General features: G+C 38.6%; 1 protein-coding gene across 1 annotated transcript in view; it reads left to right on the top strand.

Annotated features, from left to right (window-relative positions):
• LOC143886669 (uncharacterized) overlaps nt 1–21961 on the top strand; it is a 96407-nt gene that overhangs the window by 62391 nt on the left and 12055 nt on the right. Inside the window, exons 20-27 of the mRNA XM_077390730.1 lie at nt 6338–6536; nt 6631–6774; nt 6937–6980; nt 10992–11075; nt 11896–11964; nt 12089–12165; nt 16084–16153; nt 16623–16772. Coding sequence (XP_077246845.1) covers nt 6338–6536; nt 6631–6774; nt 6937–6980; nt 10992–11075; nt 11896–11964; nt 12089–12165; nt 16084–16153; nt 16623–16772 — 837 coding nt within the window. The remainder of the gene's footprint in view (nt 1–6337; nt 6537–6630; nt 6775–6936; nt 6981–10991; nt 11076–11895; nt 11965–12088; nt 12166–16083; nt 16154–16622; nt 16773–21961) is intronic.

The following is a 21961-nucleotide window of genomic DNA, read 5'->3' as shown; positions in this document are numbered from 1 at the left end:
CTAAATGTAACAAGGCAGAGACGTTGCTTGCTTTGGAGTTTTTGGTAGAAAAAGAAGGTGCTAACTCTCTTTCGACCGTTGAGAAAATGAAAAGACTAGAGCTTCTGGAAAAATATGAGGAGATTCTGCGTAGAGAAGAGATTAGATGGCGTAAAAAATCAAGGGTCACATGGCTTAAAGGAGAAAGGAATACAAAATTTTTTCACAAAATGGCAAATTCAAGGCGGCGAACCAATACTATCTCGAGCCTGAAGGAGGGGAGCTCGTTAATTGAAGATATGGGCTTAATCAACAGAGAATTATTGATTTCTACCAATCTTTATATTCAAAATCGGTGCAATGGCGGCCGAAAGCAGAAGGGATTCAATTCAAATCTATCAGTCTTGGACAACAGATTTCTTTGGATCGAGACTTCACAGAGGAAGAATTGGAAATGACAATTTTCTCCATGGCAAGTGACAAAGCTCCGGGTCCGGATGGTTTTCCAATGGCTTTCTTCCAGAGGTTTTGGGGTATTATGAAGGAAGATATTATGGCATTTTTTCTTGAGTTTCTAGAGAGAGGCATAATTAGCGAAGCGGCCAGAGCAATATTCATAGCGCTAATTCAGAAAAAAGAAGGGGTGATAGAGATAAAAGACTTCAGACCGATTAGCTAATGAGATCATAGATTCAGTCAAGCGAAGTGGTGGTTCCGGTCTAATCTTCAAGATTGATATTGAAAAAGCCTATGATCAAATCGACTGGGAGGTTGTCGATTTCATTCAAGATCGTATGGGTTTTGGGAACAATGGCGAATGTGGACGAGATCGTTAATATCAAATAATAGTTTCTTAATTCTCATTAACGGCTCGGCAGAAGGTTTCTTTAAGAGCTCCAGGGGGCTGCATCAGGTTGACCCTCTAGGTCCCTATCTTTTCATCATGGTGGTGGAAGCTCTCAGTCTAATGTTGACCAAAGCTGGGGGATCTGGTTTATTTCGTGGCTTATCGGCGGGGCTAAGAGCTGATAAGGTCACACATCTACAATTTGCAGATGATACTCTTGTATTTTTGCAATTTACCCCTCAGGCCATTCCTAATGTCATAAGAATCTTTAAATGGTTTGAGGCTATTTCGGGCCACAAAATCAATTTTGCCAAGAGTATGCTGTTGGGCATTAATACTCTTGGGCATTAATATGGAGCATCAAAAAATCCAGAATTTGGCGGCATCTGTGGGTTGTATTGCTAGTGTTTTCCCGGTATCATACTTAGGATTGCCACTAGGCTTTGGTATATTGTCGGCGTCGCAATGGGATCCGGTAGTTGAAAGGGTGGAACAGAAACTTGCTACCTGGAAGAAAAGATACATATCACTAGGGGGTAGAATAACGTTGATAAAAGCAGCTCTAGCCAATATGCCAGTGCACTTCATGTCGCTCTTTAAAATCCCGGTGAAGGTGGCGCTACACATAGAAAAATTACAAAGAGATTTCCTTTGGGATGGCAGTGGGAAGCCTAAAAAATTACGTCATCTAATTAATTGGGACACAATAACTAAATCCAAAAGAGATGGTGGACTGGGAATAGGGAAGTTACGAATGCGCAACAAATCATTGTTAGGGAAATGACTGGCGATATGGTAAAGAAAAGAAGGCCCTTTGGCGTACTGTGGTTGATACTAAATATGGTATGGGAAAGAATGACTGGACCATTAAAAATTTGGCTTCTGGGAAGGGACCGGGCTTTTGGAGATCGATTTGCTCGGTCAGAGATGATTTTATTCAGAGAACTAGATACAAAGTGGAACAAGGAAAAGAGGTCAGATTCTGGGAGGATCTATGGTGTGGCAACTCGCTACTCTCTGCCAAATATCCTAGAATATATCAGATTGCAGTTAACCAAGAAGCTTTGGTGGTGGACTATCTCCAACGTGAAGGAGATTTTGGGAAAGGTTTTTGGGACATACGGTTACGAAGGGACCTTAAGGATGAGGAAATACAAGATTTCGAATGCCTTCTTCTATAGTTACAATCGATGTACTGTTCCAGATCAGCAGATGACGAGCTCTTATGGGCTCCGGAATCAAATGGTGTATTCACGGTCAAATCATCTTTGCAGAACTGAGCTTGGGACAAAAGTCGGACAAGAGGCGTATCTGAAATTCTTTGGCCCTACCAAGAGTGGTTGCTTTTGGGTGGACTTTGGTCCACAGAAAGATAAACACCTATGATCGACTGAAAAAAAGACATTTCAGTCTTGCAAGCATTTGTGTTTTCTGCCACCAACATGAGGAAACCTTAGACCACTTGATGTTTCATTGCCCTTTCTCTTACCAAATTTGGATACGATCAGTTGGAGCTTTTGGAATGTGCTGGATTTGCCTGAAGTCTATTAGCTCGCTTCTCATTTATTGGAGGGAAGGCCCTTTTGGAGACATAGGAAAACTTCTCTGGGCCACTTTCCCCTACACTATCATATGGAACATCTGGAAGGAGCGTGATAGGCGTATCTTTGATCATCAGAGTAGAACTTTGGGGCGTTTGGCGACTGATATAAAAGTTGAGTTGATTACATGGGCTAAGGACAAAAAGAAACTACCGTATGGGATGGGGGATCTGATAAGAAATTGGTGGGCAATCATCTGGGATAGAGCGATCCGAACTAAGCCTAAACCTAAATGGCTTGCCTCGCCGAGTGGGTGGCTCAAATTCAATTTTGATGGAAGCTCGGTAGGTAACCCTGGCAGGGCAGGGATTGGAGGCCTAATCATCATGTCCTTTTCGGGTCCAGCAGGAACTTGTGATGCAAATGAGGTAGAAATCAAGGCCCTACTTTTTGGATTAAGATGGGCGTATGAAAACAATTTGCGATCTCTAATAGTGGAAGGGGATTCGATGAATGCAGTGGGTTGGGCTTCAGGTATTTCAACAGGGCCATGGTGCCTCCAGAATGTCATAGCGGAAGTCCTTGACCTCACAAGGGTGTTGCAACCTAGAATTGAACACTGGAGAAGATCAGCGAATGAAGAGGCGGATGTTTTAGCCAAAGCAGGAGTGCTAAAGGAGGAAATCATAGTCTCTGCATCTTTGTAATTTCCTTGAAGGATTGTACTTGGACTTTGATCCACTTTTGTAAAATGGCGGGGACAACTTGTCCCAACCACTGTTCAATAAAATGTCAAATTTCAAAAAAAAAAAATTCTGACTCCATTAATCAGTAGATCGAGCAAGAATAACTCACATGTGACATGCATATATGATACTTTTTTCAAAAAATGTAGCTTTCCTTTTAAAGGCTTTTATAACAAAACTAAATAAAATAACTAATCTCTAAAATTAAAAGAAAATCTACCTTCATCAATTAGTAGCTTCGGAAAGGACACAAATATAATAAATCAGAAGCTAACATGTGCATATGATTAGTTTTTATTTGAAAATATATTTTCTCATTTTTCAAAACCATGAATCCTTGAAAAATAAAAATTCTTGCACTAATGCATGTTCAGAATCAAATGCATGAAATCAACACTTAGTTGATGCATTGGCACACTAATTGAAGAAATGGAAACATTTCAGTCGTTTCATAATGGTTTTGACCAACATTTAGAAACATGTTTTTTGCAGAATGCCTTTTTATTACACAAGCATATGTTAACATTTTTTGTCATTTCTGCTAGATATTTTATTCACATTTCATCAGCACTGTATGCAAATTTTATCCTCCAGTTATATTAGCAATTGAATTTTGAAGCTTGGCATGGATATGTTATATTCCCCAAAAGTTTTCAGCAGCCAATCAGATAAGTGTTTAATAGATGGAGGATTGTGATTATCAAAGAAAGGGAGTGTAGACATTTGATTGGTTTCTGATAGCTTTTGGGAATTGTAAAAGCCCTTTGCTTCAAATTATATAAGTGTAAAACAAATAGGAGTGCCATTATTGAATCAAAGGGCTGTTAATATCGTGTGCGTGTATGCGTGCAGGGAAAATTTGACTTTTTGTACGATAAATAAGAAGCTTACTGGATTAGTTTTGAATGAATATTGGTTGGCCATGTTGATATTGGAGGATATTCAATGTACAAATTAAAATAAAGATTTACCATTTAAAAAAAAAAGTTAAAATAGAGATTCCTCCTTGTTTGATAGTATTTTAGCTCCATACACTATAATTTCCTATTTTTTTCATCTTATGATAGCAGTTGCAGCTCTGTCCAATTATTTGCACCATGAAACAGCGAGACTATATTCTATATTGTATAAATTCTCAAGAAAATCATTAGAAAGAGTGAGTGGAAAAAATTTAGAGAATACCTTGGTTGACTTTTTTAGTGTCTGTTTGGTTGCTCAATGGGATGGCTTACGGGTTTTGCTTGGCATTTGGGTGCCACATCAGCAAAACCCCTTGTTTTGTCTCGCCAATATAGAATGGAAATCCCTTGAGACTGCGATAGATGTCTCTTGGTTAATCTTTGCTTGTCTCATAATGTGTCACCATAGTCTCTTCCCAATGAAATCCAAGCCAAAAACCACAAAATGTGTTTTTTTGCTTGGATTTCTTGGGAATGATGCTTTTTCTCTTTCTCTCGTTCTCTATTCCCTCTCTTACCCCCCCCCCCCCCTCTCTCTCTCTCTCTACATTGGTAATGACACTCCCTACCACTGGGTTGAGCCTGTAGCTCAATTGGTCAAAGGATTTGTTCTTTCACCTTGAGGGCGTAGGTTCAATCCCAACTTATCTACTAAAAAAAGACACTCCCACTACTTTTCGAGGTTGTCAACCAAACATTACTTACTACTATTCTACGTGGTAAGTTCCAAGTAAATCCAACACTTGTCTCCTCACTTATGATTTTGGTTTTATGCATTTAGGTCGTTTTGGATTCGTTTCGGTTTTGGTGGGGATTGAAACAGAAACATTTTGTCCATCTTGTGTTTGTTTTGATGGAAATTTAAAACTATGCCGGGTGTATACTCATCCGACTCATCCTCTATTGATTTATAATACCACTCTTTGATCAAGTACCTTTTGTTTCTTCAAAAGCACCCATGGTTCAAGTTGGTAGCTAATCAAAACATTCCATGTGTATGTTAACCTCAAACATTCATTCTGCTAGATTTATTTCGTAAAATCATGCGGCATTTATGATAATTTTCATAGAAAAATAATAATCTACAAACCATTGAACCTAGATGGGTTAAAGGAGTGTCTTGTTTTCCCAAACCAAATTGTATTTTTGAGTTGGTCATTTAATCAAGTTACATCACTCTTCCAATAAAAAAATGTGCAGAATGAGCTTTCTTTTCGAATCTCTCCTTCATGTTTGCGTTGCAGATGTCTTGTATACTGGCAATGATACAACACCCCGACAGACTAATCTGCGCAAAATTAAATTTTCAGTTTTGTGCTAAAGGTTACTTAGGTAATTTTCGGTTTTGTGTTTAGGGTTACAGAGTGTGAGGTTTTTTTTTTTTTTTTGAGTTTTCTTAGCCAAGAGAAAATGAGAGTTTGTTAACCCTAAACCGAAATAGTGGAACTCTTCTCCCATGGATGTAAGCACGCTACTAAACCACATAAATCTTGTGTTCTTGCTTTGTGTGATTGTGTTTCTTGCATGATTTGCATCTCTTCTCGACGTTTATTGCACATCGTGTTTGATCCTATTTTGTGACATCAATCTAGTTAATTTCTTAAAACGTTTAATGTAGAAAATAAAGATGTTCAAGTCATAAATTATTTGATTCATTGTTCTATTATTCTCCGATGTAACAATGTATATCTTAACATGTTCCAACACAATGCTCAGAACAGTAATTTATTCACTTAAAATAACATATACAGGCAGGCAGACATACATACGTAATCGCCAATTCTGTGCCTGTTTGTTTTGGGCATCTGCGCAACTCATGATTGTCAACTATTGGATTTCCCGTGTGTGTGTGTGTGGGTGTAGTGTGTGTGTGTGTGTGCGTGCGTGCGTGCGTGAGCTCGAGCTCAGATAAGCTTATCTGAGTTTGAGCTCAGAAACTCTTGTGGGCTCACATTTTTGGGGTGATCCAAAGCATTCATTTGACAGGCCCTTTTATGGATAGGGTGTGTACAAAAAATCAGGTGGTTAGGATCATCCGAACCCTTCCATTTGTAGAGGGAAAAATTGGGCAGATCCGTGGGGAAACAGTATCTGTCCATATTTCCCTCCACAAATGATGGGTTAGGCTGATCCTAACGACCTGATTTTTGGTACACACCCTATCCTTGGAGAAACAGTATCTGTCCATATATGTATGTATGTATGCATGTATGTATGTATTTATAATCTTTAGATCATTATGGAACTTCGACCTTCTCCTTTCAGGTTGGCGTGGACAATATGTGTATTCTGGTGCATGCTGTCAAACGGCAACCACTGGAGTTACCTTTAGAAGGACGGATAAGTAATGCCCTGGTTGAAGTTGGACCATCTATAACACTAGCTAGTCTATCTGAGGTTTTAGCATTTGCAGTTGGTAGCTTCATTCCAATGCCTGCATGCCGTGTGTTCTCCATGTTTGCTGGTCAGAGCATTTTGATGTCCACAATATTCATGTTTTCGCTTTGAAATAACATTTTTCTTTACTTGCGCTTCACTTTGATCTCTTATTTCTGCAGCATTGGCTGTTCTTTTGGACTTTCTTCTGCAAGTTACGGCTTTTGTTGCCTTGATAGTTTTTGACTTTTTAAGGGCCGAGGATCATAGGATTGACTGTTTTCCATGCATAAAAATTTCTTCATCTACTACCGAATCTGATAAAGGTAAGATATTGGTTCTTTTTCATAGCCTGAAGTTGGTCGCATGGGTGTTTCTGATATTGGTCTTGAACTCCATAGGATGCATTGAGTTTTATGTTTTGGAACTAGCGTTTTTTTTATAGCTCAACTTGAGGTGACCTCTGATAGGAATGAATTCAAATGTAGGTAGTGGTCAGAGAGAACCTGGTTTGTTGGCTCGGTATATGAAGGTCAGAGCTATGATATTTGTTTACTTGTTTGTTTATTTTTGAGTAAAAATGTCTTTCTTATCATTAAATGAATGGAAATACCTATGACCCCGTTTACCTGATTTCACCGTACAGTTTTTTCAAAGCTGATTTTTCTTTGGCAACCTTATTCATGCATTTTATATGTTTTTTTGCTTGTAGAGATTGTACAAACACTAATAGAGCATTATTCAATAAACTCCTCTTTGTTACTTAATTCTTACATTAAATCTGTGAGTTCTGTTTTCGGGCTGCATCAACATTGCATGATGCAAACGTAATTATGTATTGTGATTTCAAACTTTTGAAAGGAAGATTAAAAGAATAGAAGGAACATGTTAGCCTGAAATGACTCTCCTCCCTTTAGTTCTTTTAAATCACTGATTCCAAATATAATAAATAAAAAATACTCGTAAGGAGTGAAATAATTCAAAGAGCCATAACACCCCCAAGTAAAAGAAAATAACACTAAAACTTCCCATACTTCTTAAGTTGGGGCTTTGATGCTCTTGATTCCCTACCCCTAAAGATCATATTAAAATGAATCCTCCCTACAACTTTTGTACTTTACCATCTTTAGCCTCATCAAATTATAATTCGTACATTTTTTTTTCTCCTTACACACCCCTAATGAAGTGACTATTAACTTTTATGTGTTTGATCCTCGCATGAATAACTGGATTCAACACGATATAAGTTGATGTCTGGTTATCATGGTACATCAAGTTTGGTTAGTAAGCTTAACTACAATCTTGTCTAGATATTATCTCATCTACCTTAGTGTGCAAGTAGTCTGGGAACATCGCCCTATACTCTTTATTCAGGACTAGATTTCGCAACAGCTTGCATCGTTCTCTTCCATGTCACCAAGTTTTATTCAACAAATAAATAGTAACTAGAAGTATGCATCTTGTCTGCTGGAAAAACCCAGCCTAAATTAGCATTTGATCAAGCAAAAACTCCAAGCTGACCACAATTTCTAATTAAAATTACTTGTTTGGATGATGACTTGAGGTATCTCAGGATTTTGAACAATGCTTCTTTTTGAATAATATTTAAGGGTAGTCTCTAGGTATTACATGTATTGTAGAGGGTAGTATAGTCTTTGTACACATGATTGCCCTAGTTGGGCCTTTGTATACATCATTTACATGAGGAGCTCCCTTAATGGAGACTCTCCATCTCTCTACTCCTCTTCTTCTTCCCCTCTTATAACCCTAGCCTCATTTCTAACATGGTATCAGAGCTAATATCCTAGGGAAGGAAAAGAAGAAGAAGAGTTCACGTTCTCGCCTCTCCATCTCCCCTTTTCTCTCTCGCGCAAACCCTATTTGGGTTTGTCGTAAACCCCCCCTTCTCATTCTCTCTCCCTCGTGTCGTTTTTTTGCGTGAAATCTCCCCCCACATCCCTAAAATCTCTCTCAATCTCCCTAAAATCTCTCCCCCCATGTTTTCTTTCTCTCATTTCTATGGTTCCAGCATGAATACGCATTGCGTATGTTGCTTTTTATGCAAACCAAAGGTTTGCCGTATTTATCCCAATTTCGAAAATCTCTCATATCTCCATTATCTAACATACCTTGCTGGAAAATATTTCTCTCAAACTCTAAAATCTCTCCCTCACTGTTTTCATTTTCATCTCAAGGCCACCCTTACGGCAACCATTCTTGTGCTGTTGTGTGAAACACAAAAAAAAAAAAAAAAATTAGAGAAACCCCTCCCTCATCTCTCGGTTTGCCGTAAACTCTACATAGGCTTGCCGTGAATCCAAGACAAGAGAAAAAACAACAACAAAAAGGCTTGCTGTGAATCCCTTTTTCTCCATCGAAACCCTAGATCTATAACCCCAAATCTCAACTCCAAATCTCTTTATTTTCTCTGGCTTATGGCCTTTTCTCTTGATCTCCAAGGTGCACCCCAAGCGTTTGGTGAAATGTCTAAGAGGGGTTTTGTGCCTTGAAAGTCTTCTTTTCTTTACAAGTTGGAGGCCTTCAGCCTCAACTTGAGGGGCGGCCTCAACTTGAGGGGAGTGTTGTCATGTTGTCTTGGTATTGTCTTCTTTGTTGTCTTTTCTTGTCTTGTTGTCTCCGGGCTCATGTAGTCTCGCCTGAGGGGGAGTGTGTTTTTTGGTGATTCCTTTATGTTATTCGTCGTTCTTCCTGTTGCCTTCTCTAGTTGATGTATTTCACCATTCTTCGGTTATTTGGTTTCTTCACATTGTCCGTTCTTCTCATTGTTAGTTGGTTTGTCGTTCTTCGCATTGTTCGCTGTTTCCTCTTCATGTTCTTGGCATAGTTTTACGTGTTCATGATGGTTTGCGTTGCGGTCCACTTTTTCATTGTCCCACTAGATGCCTGGTCGTTAGCGTGGCTTTTGGCCTTACCTCTTAGGCGACATGTTGTCGTCAACCTTGTCTCCAGACGATGGTGTCCCCATCGTTTGTTGGTTACCCTCATGCGACGGTTTCCCCCCTTATCCTTCTCTCCAAACGATCGTGCCCACATCGTTGGTTGGTTATCTCATCGTTGGTTGGTTATCTCCTGCGACAGTGTCCCCCGTTGTCCTTGTCTCCAGACGATGGTGTCCTCACCGTTGGTTGGTTATCTCCAGACGACGGTGTCCCCTGTCGACCTTGTCTCCAGACGATGGTTTCCCTATCGTTTGCTGGTTATCTCCAGGCGACGGTGTCTCTCGTCAACCATGTCTCCAGACGATGGTTTCCCTATTGTTGGTTGGTTATCTCCAGGCGATGTGTTGCCATCGACCTTGTCTCTCTAGACGACGGTGTTCCCTGTCGTTAGCTGGTTTTGATTACCTTTCCGGTGGTTGTTCTTTTTCTCTTGGCGATGTGCTTCTCAGTTGATGTCTCTGCTTGTGGTACTAAGCCGTTGTTCACTGCGCGCGCTTTGATCATGCTTATTTTTTGTTCGAGGCTTGTTGTCGTTTCTTTGCTGCGACGCTTCTGTTCGATCGTTGATCTTGATGTTGGTCGTGCTCTAATTCAGGGGGAGACCCTGTTCTGATTGCTCTCACCCTCATGCTGATTCAGGAGCTGCTCCTTTTTTGAGGGGCCGTTGATCTCACTATTGTACTCTTGTGGCCGTTGCTTTTTATTATTATGTTTGTCATTATGTATTCACCATACCAACTTAAGGGGAGTGTTGTACCAAGCTGGCTGTGTATGAGATTATTGTTCGTTTTTGTTGTATGGTTATTTTTAGTTGGTTTCTGTAGTTTTCTTTGTAGCAAGCTAGAGTTCCATAGTATATACACTCTGGCTTGAGAGGGAGTGTTGAATAATATGTAAGGGCCTTTGGATGCTCCAGTGAGAAGAAGTGACTCGTGCCAAGTTGATGGAGTAAAAAGAGGTAGGGGTAGACCGAAAACAACTTGGGTAGAAACAGTGAGGAAAGACTTGAAGGCTTGGAACATAACAAAGAACCCGACCTTGGGTAGGAGAGAATGGAAGAAAATGATCCATGTGGACGAACCCAGCTAGTGTCAGGATTAGACTTAGTCAATTTGAGCCAGGTAGATCCTTTCACCTTCTTCATGAAAATTTTCTAAAGGATTCATTAGCCGACCCCAACTAGTTTGGGAAAAAGGCTTATTTGATTTGAGTTGAGTCTAGGTATTACTTGTATTGTAGAGGGTAGTATAGTTTTTGTACACATGATTTCCCTAGTTGGGCCTATATATACATCATTTACTTGTCTTGAAAAATAACATTTCATTGAATGTCTTATTTAAATTTTTAGACAATAATGTCGATCTTCTTGTAGAATATTCAATTAACTCTTGGCATTATCTGATTGTCTGATGGTTGTTCACTTCTACTACAACCTTGCCATATCACCTCCGTATATTTGAAATCTTCTTGTTGCAATCTATGGTTTGAAAAGTTAAAGCACTAGCCGTTTTGTATATACCTTTCTTTTTCCATTCTCCCCCTCTCTCTCTCTATAATTAATGCTAATTTCTTTTAACTTGTAGGAAGTCCATGCACCCATTCTTGGCATTTGGGGAGTTAAAATTGTTGTTATTGCCGTCTTTATTGCGTTTGCGTTTGCAAGCATTGTAAGTTACTCTGAATTCCTGGTTATTTTCCTCATGTGTGCCTAGATGTTGATTTCTTCCTTTTCAATATTTGGGTATGCGTGTTTGGTTAACGAATTTGCAATGAGGTCTTTACATGTAGTGGTTACTCTGTGGATCTTAAAAAGTGCACCTATGATCAAAATATATTAACCTTGTTCAGTTTACATTTATATTGGCTCAAGCATGTTCTTTCCTTTGCTGGTAACTTGGAGCATTGGGACGCAAAAGATTGGTTTGTAATTAGATCAGTATGAGTCCAACATTATGCAGTTGATTAGAATTTGTGAATAACTAATCCAGCATAGTCATATTAACTGTTGAAATATTTTCAACAGTTCTGTCCATGGATATTTTCCTACTAAGTTTTTGTCCGTCCTTTCCCCCAATTTTTTAATTCTTTGTTTCTTCTTGTTGGTTTTTTGTAATCTTTTTGCTTGACCACAACAAAAAAAGAGAAGTACCCTTTTCTCACAGCATTGCCTTTGGAATTCCATGGGACCTGCCATTGTTTATACCTACATTATGTATCTTATCTGCCCTCCAGTCCTGCTACATCTTTTACGAAGCGCACTATGAAATAATTTGAGTGAACTAATGACTAAAACCCCCTTTTGGTGAAAAGGTTCTTCCTTTTTTATTCTTTAATTTGGAAGATAAGAAATGATTTTGTATTTATAATTACAGTCATTATCATTTGTAACTTTTTACATGAATAAGAAAATAGATGACTAATTACTTATTTCGATATGGTATTATATAGTGCTACTCTCTTTTCTTTTCTTTTCTTTATAAATTATAGGCACTATGTACAAGGATTCAACCTGGTTTAGAACAACAGATTGTTCTTCCACGAGACTCGTATCTTCAGGTTAGTCTTCATGTTTCTGTGATGCATTTATTTTCATGTTGTTTTCATGTCATGTTATGTCTTCATTTTTTATTCTCCCTACTGCTTTATGGAACTATCTGACTGATATTTATTTTTCCTGCAGGGTTATTTCAATAATGTTTCAGAGTATCTCAGAGTAGGACCACCATTATATTTTGTGGTGAAGAACTACAACTATAGGTATTGTGATAAATGTTATTTTACTATCATACGATTATTTAGATTACTGATATCCAGTATAATGATGGTTTACATGTTATCGTATTAGTTTCCTGATAGCCAGTATAATGATGGTTTGCCTGCTATCAATATTTTTTGGTGTCAATACAACTACCTTTCAAAAAACTATCTATAGAACTATACACACACATGCACACACAAGCGCGCACACACACACAACAATGGTCTTAGGAATGAACTTGAGTTGATATTCAAAAAAAGGCTAAGGAAAGATTATGAAGTTTATGATGTACATTTATGTGCACACTTAGTGATCACAATGTTATCTTGAATTATCTTTCAAAAAAAAAAATGTTATCTTGAATTATTATTACTTATTTAGCTATCCAAAGGAATGAACCTTGAGTTGTAAATCACCCAACTTTGATTAGGGTTTGTGGAGGAGAAGAAGAGAAAAAGAACAGAGAAGAGAAGAGATGGGGAGAAAAGGAAAATCGTGAAAGTAAGAGCTGCCGCATGAAAACCCAAAGCTTTTATTAATAATTGTCTCACTGTCAAATCCTACATAAAATGACACTAGTGACTTAAGTGAATGGGCCCCATCTACTTGGTAAAATAATTAATGAATAAACTACAAAGTCTATTAGTGATGTCTACACTAGGGCCCATGATAACACTCCCCCTCAAGCCGGTGCTAAGATATCTGTCATTCGACTCATGCCTGGGTTGTGCAAGATTTCTTGAAGACGAGCCTTGCACAATCCTTACTCAAAACATCGCCCCCCTTCTTTTTCGTTCTAACATAGGGTGTACAAATCTGACCTGCCTACAACGTATGCTTAATAATGTTTCTATCAATTCCAATATGCTTTGTACAACCATGTTTAATTGGGTTGTGAGCAATGCTAAACACTGCCTTATTATCACAATATAGAGTTGTAGCACTATCTTTTAGCCACAATTCATGTTACACGGATTCTTCTGAATGGACGAAGTATCTGTGTCAAGCATGTGTCGGATTCCAGTACTTAAAAGATTCTCTGCGACACGTTTAGATCTCTTTTATCTGTTTTTTAATACTACTATCACAACTTTACAATTACTACATTTTTTAAGTCTTATCCGTCCTAATAAATTTTTATTTTGGAAATAAAGCATTATATTTATTAACATTTTTAAATTTTCAATATGGTACTTGGTATAACCATATTAATATGTAAAAAAATAAAATTTGAGAATTGATTAAAATATTTTTGTGAATCCATGAATCTTTCTTTTTGAGGTTTTCTGAATCAGACACTCGATATCCGTGTCGGATTCCGACACTTTTACTCGTACTGATGGAACTGAACCCTGCCTCTGCACTAGATATGACCACCACTAGTTGCTTCTTACTCCGTCAGAGGACCAGATTACCACCAATAGAAGAAGAATAACCAGATATAGACCTACGATTTGTAAATGATCCTGCCCACTCTGCATCTACATATGCCGCAAAGCTTACATAACACTGATTACCAAATAGTATGCCTCTATATGAATAGCCCTTTCGGTGCTGAAGGGCCCTATATGCTTATGTTGCCTCCAAGTGTAAATTACGTGGGGAATGCATGAATTGGCTTGTCATACTATGTAAGCTATGTTGGATGGGTATGAGAGAGATAAATCAGTCTACCAATAGATCTCTAAAATATGCCAGCATGAATGGGTGAAGTCCTATCTACCTCATTCAACTTATGATTTGATTCAATGGGAGTATTTAATGGTTTAGAACCCAGTTTGTTTCTCTCACTTAACTAGACCAGAAAGTACTTACTCTGAGAAAAAGGATCCCTTTCCTTGATCTATTTACCTTGTCTCCAAGAAAGTATTTCAATGGACCAAGATCTTTTATTTCAAACTTGATTCCTAAATAAGTCTTCAACTTCTACACCTAGTGTCGTTATCAGTGACAATTATGTCATCTGCATAAACTATGAGTTGTGATTTATCACATTTCTGCTTGACAGTGTATGGTCAGCCTGACTGTGAACATATCCAAACTTCTTAAGTTCCCAACTAAACCTCTCAAATGAAGCTCGTGGTGCATGTTGCAATCCATATAAAGCTCTCTTCAATTTACATGCCTTCCCTTCACTGCCAACAAATCTAAAGCCAGGTGGAACCATCACGTACAGCTCCAATTCTCCATGGAGGAAAGCAATCTTGATGCCCAACTAATGCAAGGACCAAGTCAAGTTTGATGCAATTGACAGAAGAACACTGATGGAGTTCATATTTGCAACCGGTGCGAACGTCTCCTAATAATTGATTCCATACCTTTAGGGAAAGCCTTTGGCAACTAATCGAACCTTATACCTAGCTATCATCCCATCGGGAGCAGAAAGAAATGAGCCATTGGGACAAAGAAGATAGTAGGGACCCTTAAACTTGAGAACCACTGATGGCATACGGTTAATAAGGTACGATGTAATCAACATAGCTTCATACCAAATTGTTTTTGGGACATGCACACCAAGGAGAAGGGCCTGAGCAACTTCATGAAGATGCTTGTTTTTCTCTCGGCCACCCAGTTCTGTTGTGGAGTTTAAACACTTGGGGTTTGATGTTCAATGCCATGCTCACTCAGAATGATTGGAAAAGGTAGATCACATCTCTGGAAAGAGAGAGGAGAGAAGTGGGAGGGAAAAAGGAAGGAGCGAGAAGAGAGAAACAGTGGGGAGGGGGAGATAAGTCTGTCGACTTCTCACTCGCTCCCTCTTATATTAAATGACATTAACAATTACAGTATTACCTGTGAAAAAGGGGAAAATACATAAATACCCCTATATTTTAATGCATGTACCCCAATATCTCAACACCTCGCCCTCTAGATAGTGCAAAGATATCACTCGTACCCAACTTGCCAATTTGAGATAGCTGTATCACTCATTAACCTAACTTGCAGCTCCGTACAGCTCTTGACATTAACCATATGGACAAAAGGTGAAAAAAAAATTATCCTTCAGTTAGGCACAATCACATGAGTCTTTTTTGGAGTTTTAATACCAAATTGTAAATCACCCAACTTTGATCAGGCTTTGTAGAGGAGAATAATAAGAGAAATAGGAAAGAGGATACATGGGAAGAAAGGGAAAATTGTGATGGTAAGAGCTACGCCATGAAACCCAAAGAGTTTATTTATAATAGCCCCCTTTACAAATATTAGAAAAATGCCTCTAGTGACTTAAGTGGATGGGTCTCGTCTGCATGGTGAAATAACTAATGAATAAACTCATAAATCAGTAATTGATGTCTATGATAGGCCCATGACAACACCTTCTTGAATAAGGAAGAGTAACACGTTATATTCAGTGTACCACTAATGTACTTTTTTGTGTAGATTAGTACTTCAACTAGTGTATTGTTCGAGTTTTAAGTCACTTGTGTCAGGAGCTCTGTAAATCAACCATTGTACACATTTGGGTCAAGGAATAGAGCTGGTCATTTTTTTGTATATCATCCACTTGTATAGTCATGGTGACATAGGAATAATCTCCGTTTAGGTCTAGCATTAAGAGCTTGTCTTTTTGGGGGATCACATGTAAAAATAAGGTAAGCTTTATGTTTTTATTTTGAATGGGCTTCTTCCTTGAGTTGAGACGTATACGATTGCTCTCTATTGAATATGAAGACCGCCATCCTCAAAAGTGTTTGCGGAATGGTTTCTTGGATATTTAGATTGATTTCCTGTTTGATAATCTATGTCATGAAATACTATTGGTCACGAATTCATGGGCTAAGTTAAAAAAAAAAAACCCAAAAAAAAGAACACTTGCACACGTAGGTTATGCCCCACTACAAGCTTGAACATCTTTGCCACTATTTACTGGAAGCTTTATTTCTGTTTTGTTCTAATGTCTTTTTCATCCTTTCCAGCTTGGAATCGAAAGATACAAACGAGTTATGCTCCATCAACCAATGTGATTCTAACTCTCTTTTAAATGAGGTACTTCACTTTGTTTTCTATTCATTACCATCTACTGTGATGTATCTAAAACATGCATGTTTGATTGAGTTTAAAATTCTAGTTGGATTCATTTTCTTCAGCATTATTCTTATCTCTATTCCAAGAACTCCCGCATAAACTTTAGCGAAGAATTTCATTACTGTTCATTATGGATGAATTGTTTAAGAGGGCGAGCCTTGGCGCAATGGTAAGGTTGCTCCATTGTGACCTGTTGGCCATGGGTTCAAGTCATGGAAACAGCCTCTCTGCAAAGCAGGGGTAAGGCAGCGTACATCTAGCCCTCCCCAGACCCCGCAATGGCAGGAGCCTCTTGCACTGGGGAGCCCTTTTTTATGGATGAATTGTTTCCACAATTCAATTGATATCAATTAAGAAATTTTGATTTGTACAAAAATCATTTAACTTTCTTTAAATGAGCATCTCTTCTTTGTGTATCACTATTATGCAGATAGCAAGAGCATCTTTAGTGCCAGAATCAAGCTACATTGCAAAGCCAGCTGCTTCATGGCTTGATGATTTTCTTGTATGGATTTCTCCGGAAGCTTTTAGTTGTTGTCGCAAGTTCACAAATGGAAGCTATTGTCCTCCTGATGATCAGGTCAGGGATTTATCTTGTGACTTTTCTTCAGGCCTTAAATTAGCATATAATCTGATGGATTGTCTTGTCCTGAAATACTATGTTCCATCTTAAAAGTACTCATTGAAATAAATGGCTTTCGTTCTTTTCTGTTAGTTTCTTTATCTAAAAAAATTAAGATTCAGAAGTCATCAGCAATAGTGGTTTATGCCTGGATTGGCAGTCCCTCTCGCTAGGTAACATTTCTTGTGTCCCCAGGTGTTCTGGTTTTAGTCCGGGTTTCAATTGCATGCTGTGTCTTATGGTTGCATGAAACTGTTAGACATATTGTATACGTCCGTCAAGCCATACATATGAGTAGGTATGTGTGTTCTTGTTCGCATGCTTGTATCTATTTGGGAAGTGTGTGTGTGTTTTGGGTTGTGGGTGCAGGATGGGAAGGGGTGCGGAGTCAAAACACACACAATTTCGTGGACATTAATGAGGGCTAGAGTTTGTAGCTTTCATCTCTGTGTATGTGTGTTTATTTATGTATATGCATGTAGGATCTTGGGGGGTGGGCAGTTAAGAATTTTCACCGCTTTTTTGGTCTTTATTTCCCATGACTGACTAGGGAGGTCTTGCTTTCACCAACCTTCTAGTAATATATTTTTATCCTATAGCAGTGAAAGGGCAAATTGGTTAGTCACTCTTCCCTTCAATTCTCCTCCTCTGCCATTTTCAATCACTCTTCTATCCTTTTCTGCTTCAGATGTTCAAATCAGCCATCATTCACAGAGAGTGCCGAAAGCGGGACTTTTTGGCATAACAATTATTAATTTCAGTGATCAGTTGGCTTCCGCAAATATAGCAAACACCAAGAGAGGTTCATGTAAGTGTGATAGAGGGATTTATGGATGTTTGGCGTGTAGAGGTTTGGATACATGTAAAGTGAGAGGAGGGAGGGAGAGAGAATACCCCTTTATTCACGCGCTCTATCTTTTATTAAGAATGGGTACAAGATACTAGTGCCTAGCAATGATAGGCATAAAAAAATAAGAGCAATGTTATTTACCTATTCTATTGGGTTCTGATACTAGCCCCCTATGTATGAGAGTTCAGATTTAGTGCATGGGTGTTTTTTCATGGGACAATAGTGAATGGTCTAGGTTTTGTGAGAAAAAGAAGAAAGGAGAAAGAACGTGGAGAAGAGGAAGGAAGAGAAAGAGAATGATAGAAAAGGTTCGTAAGTGGTGTCCCCACCACCCCTATTCAATTTATTAAAGTCAGAACAGAAACTTAAGAACAGTACAGTAAGATCCTTGTTAAAGTATAAAAGATTAAATAACACCATCTCCAACAGCTTAAACTTTTAGAGTAATTGGTTGTTTGACATGGTATCAGAGCAAAGGTCCTGAGTTCAAAACTCATTGGTATTAAAAATCCACATGTAATGGCCAACCCAAAAGAGGGGCCACATGGGCCACGTGTAGGGAAACCCTAAAAGAGGCCACACGTGAGGGGGAGTGTTAAAGTTTAAAAGATTAAATAACGCCATCTCCAACATCTTAAGCTTTTGGAGTAATTGGTTGTTTCACAACCCTTAGCAATACTCCTCCTCAAGTTGGTGCAAAGATATCTGTCATGTCTAGGTTTCTTATAATCTCTTTTTGACGAATGACGAACCTTGCTAACACCCTTGGTCGAAACACCTCCAACCTGCTCGCCTGTTTTAACATACAGTGTGCAAATTTCAACAGCCTACATTTCCTTGATAACGTGTTTGTCCATCTTGATATGCTTCATTCCATCATGCTGAATTGGATTATGTTCAATACATACATACTCATGGGTTCTTGAATTTCACCACCTAACTCATGCAACAATATATTTAGCCATTAGAACTCTACAGTTTGTGTTCCATTGATCTTTACTCCCCCCTGCATTGAATCTGGAATGTACTGATTGCTTTTTACTCCTCAGTTTACCTGATTTCCCCCCAACAAGAGATCTGTATCCAGATGTAGACCTATGATCTGTAACCGAGGCTATCAAATCTGCATGGGCGTATGCCTCAAATCTAGTGTGCCCATGGTTTTTAAACAATAAGTCTCTACCAAGTTAGTGGATTCCCATGTACTTCATTCAGCATGTGGTTCAGTTCAATGGGAGTGTGGACTGGTTTAGATCCATACTTGCCTGTTTCACCTAACAACAGATCAAGCACATTCTTATTCTGGGAAATGAAGATCCCTTTCTTTGATCGAGCCACTTCGATTTGATGGAAATACTTCATGGGACCAATGTCCCTGTTTCCCCTAACAGATCGAACACATTCTTATTCTGGGAAATGAAGATCCTTTTCCTTGATCGAGCCACTTCGATTTGATGGAAATACTTAATGGGACTAAGGTCTTTTATCTCAAATTCTTTTATCTCAACTTATGTTTCCTTTTACTTCTCCAATTCTGTAATTCTTCAGGATCATTACCTGTGACCACTCTATATCCACGCATACAAGAAGAGCATTACTCTTGACATGATTCAGCAAGACATAATTGTAGCGAGATACCGAGACACTGATTAGGGTGGTTCTCACAAAGATTGTTCTAACAGTGCATATTGCACATTTGTTGGAGGTAATCTAGTCATCTTGAAGACCAACAAGCAAGGAGTTGCTGCCCAATCGTCACTCTACCTATGGATATTGCATGCTTGCTGGGGGTTATCTGGTTATCTAGAAGAGCATGAAGTAGACAATTGTTGCTCGGTCAAGTGCCAAAGCCTAGTACAGAGCGATAACGCATGCTACTTCTGAACTTATGGGGCTTCAAACACTCCTTAGAGAATTGGTGTTTGACATTATCACTCCTATGAGATTGTATTGCAACAATCATGCTGCGATTCATATTACTTCTAACCATGGTTTAAAATTTTGGTTTCAGTACCGTTTCGGACCCCTGAAATTTCGAAATTTTTTGAAATTTCGGTCGAAATCCGGTACAACAAAGAAAATACTATTTTATTCAATATTAAATTTCGGCCAATTTCGGTAATTTTGGTGAAATATTAAATTAATTAAAAAAAATAGGTTTTTTGGGTGAAATTTCGGAAATATCGAAATTTCGACCGAAATAAAATACCGTTTTGGGTTTTTGTCATTTCGGTGTCGGTCTCCACCGAAATCCGAAATTTCGGATTTCGGTTGAAATTTAAAACCATGCTTCTAACCCTGTTTTTCATGAGACGACCAAACACGGAAGGTTTATTATCTTTATTCAAGAGAAGGTAGCGACCAAGATATTATTATACCATATGTCAGATCGAAGAATCAAATTGCTAATATCATGAGTCATGACCGATGCAATTGCTAGCAATCAACTTCAAGATGTTCTTGACAAGCTGAACATGGTCGATATATGTGCTTTAGCTTGAGTGGGAGTTACGAAGTATCAATGTTTTAATGGGTTTCTGAATGTATTATAAATTATACGTGTGTACAATTGGTCTTTTATGCAATTCTCTTAAGTGAAAAAAGGAAGTGAGCCTTAATGGATTTCTGAATGTATTATAAATTATACGTGTGTACAATTGGTCTTTTATGCAATTCTCTTAAGTGAAAAAAGAAGTGAGCCTACTTGATTGGGAGTTGACTTCCATTCCCACGAAATTCCTCTTCCTCTCTTCTCAACAAATAAAAAGGGGAACCGGGAAATGTCCATAAAATATGAAATTTATATAAATAAAATAGGGTAATGTCAAAAAATAATAATAATAAGGAAAATATAATGAGAAACATGGAGAGGCAGGGTCCATTCGTGTGACTTTTGATCTAGACCCAGTTAGTGAAAGGAAAAAATCTCAATGTCTTAGTTATATTAGATATTGTAAGCCCAAGGGTTCCCATGGGTCAATCATTCACCTTACCTTCTTGTTTTGATGCAAGCAAACCAAATTGATTAGCATTTATGGACTAATGTGTTGCTTTGAGGTGTTGTGTTGTATACAGGATTTTCATGTCATAATCACCATTACACAACTCTTCTCAACACATGGCTTGTGAATCAAGAAGCAAAGGAACCAAGAGCTTGCACCTACATTGGAGACATCCTCATTTGAAGATGTTCAAGTTAAGAAGCTCAAGATAAAGATCCCTCAAGCTTCGAGCAAGTGTCAAGAAGGAACATGCCATGGTGACACCTCATGTACCTCAACATGCATTGAAGATTGGAGGACAAGTCACAAGAGCAAGACAGTTGAAGATGTTCACCTCAAGCTAAAGAAGTGCAAGGAAGTGCAAAGGAGCGAATACATTCCAAGAAGACTCAATAGTATCATTTTTAGAATGTATTTAGAGTCCTCTTGATTTTATGTAAAATTGCACTTTCAAAAGGTTTTCAAATGGTTTTCATACTTAATCTTTTACATCTTTGAAAACCATCAGCACACCCAAAAATGTGTTTTGAAAGCCTAGGACTTAAGCCCAAAGGCCATGGCCCAAAGCCCCTGATTTTTAAAGTTAAAAATGGAATTTTACAAAGGGCCGGTCGACCGCAGGATGGAACCTGGAATTCCAGGGCATCTTGAAATTTATTGGGCCGGTCGACCGGGTCAATCCGGGCGACCGCAGAATGGGTTCTGTTTCTATAGAACCATTATGTCATGGGTTTGGGCGGGCGACCGTCGTGGGTCGGTTGACCGAGATAGGTTTTTGAGCCAAAATTTCTGAGCAAACAGGCAGCCCTCGCCTGACGATCGCCATGGGGTTGGTCGACCGCGACGGTAAGATATTTGAAAATAAAAAAGGGCACCCGATAGAGGCGGGCGACCGCGATGGCTCGGTCGACCGCCACAGTGGAGCAAACTAGCCGTTGGGGCATTTTCAACTTGACTTTTTTAAGCCAGTTATTTACAGTTTTACCCCAAACGGTCATATTTTCAAATACACTATATATACATCATTAAAACCTATCTCTACAAGCTTTTGAACATTTTTAGAAAGATCAAATCCCATTTTCCTTTGAGCTAAAACCTTCTATCAAAAGCTAAACCTCTTTGAACTTGATTTTTACATTTTATCAAAAGGAACTCCTTAGGCTTTACATTTGTATCTTACCTTGGAGTGTTTGTGAGCAACAAAGTGTGTAATCCGCCTATCTAAGAGGCAAGAGAGTTTTTCTTTTGTTTTCTTCATTTGTATTTGAGGGCCTTCTCTTCTGCCCGGTAACAAA

The sequence above is a fragment of the Tasmannia lanceolata genome, unplaced genomic scaffold, assembly GCF_043159265.1.
Source record: "Tasmannia lanceolata isolate RefF3 unplaced genomic scaffold, GAP_Taslan_0.1 ptg000011l, whole genome shotgun sequence".
Taxonomy (NCBI): domain Eukaryota; kingdom Viridiplantae; phylum Streptophyta; class Magnoliopsida; order Canellales; family Winteraceae; genus Tasmannia; species Tasmannia lanceolata.
The sequence above is the reverse complement of the archived record's forward strand: the minus strand, read 5'-3'. Positions and strand labels throughout refer to the sequence as shown.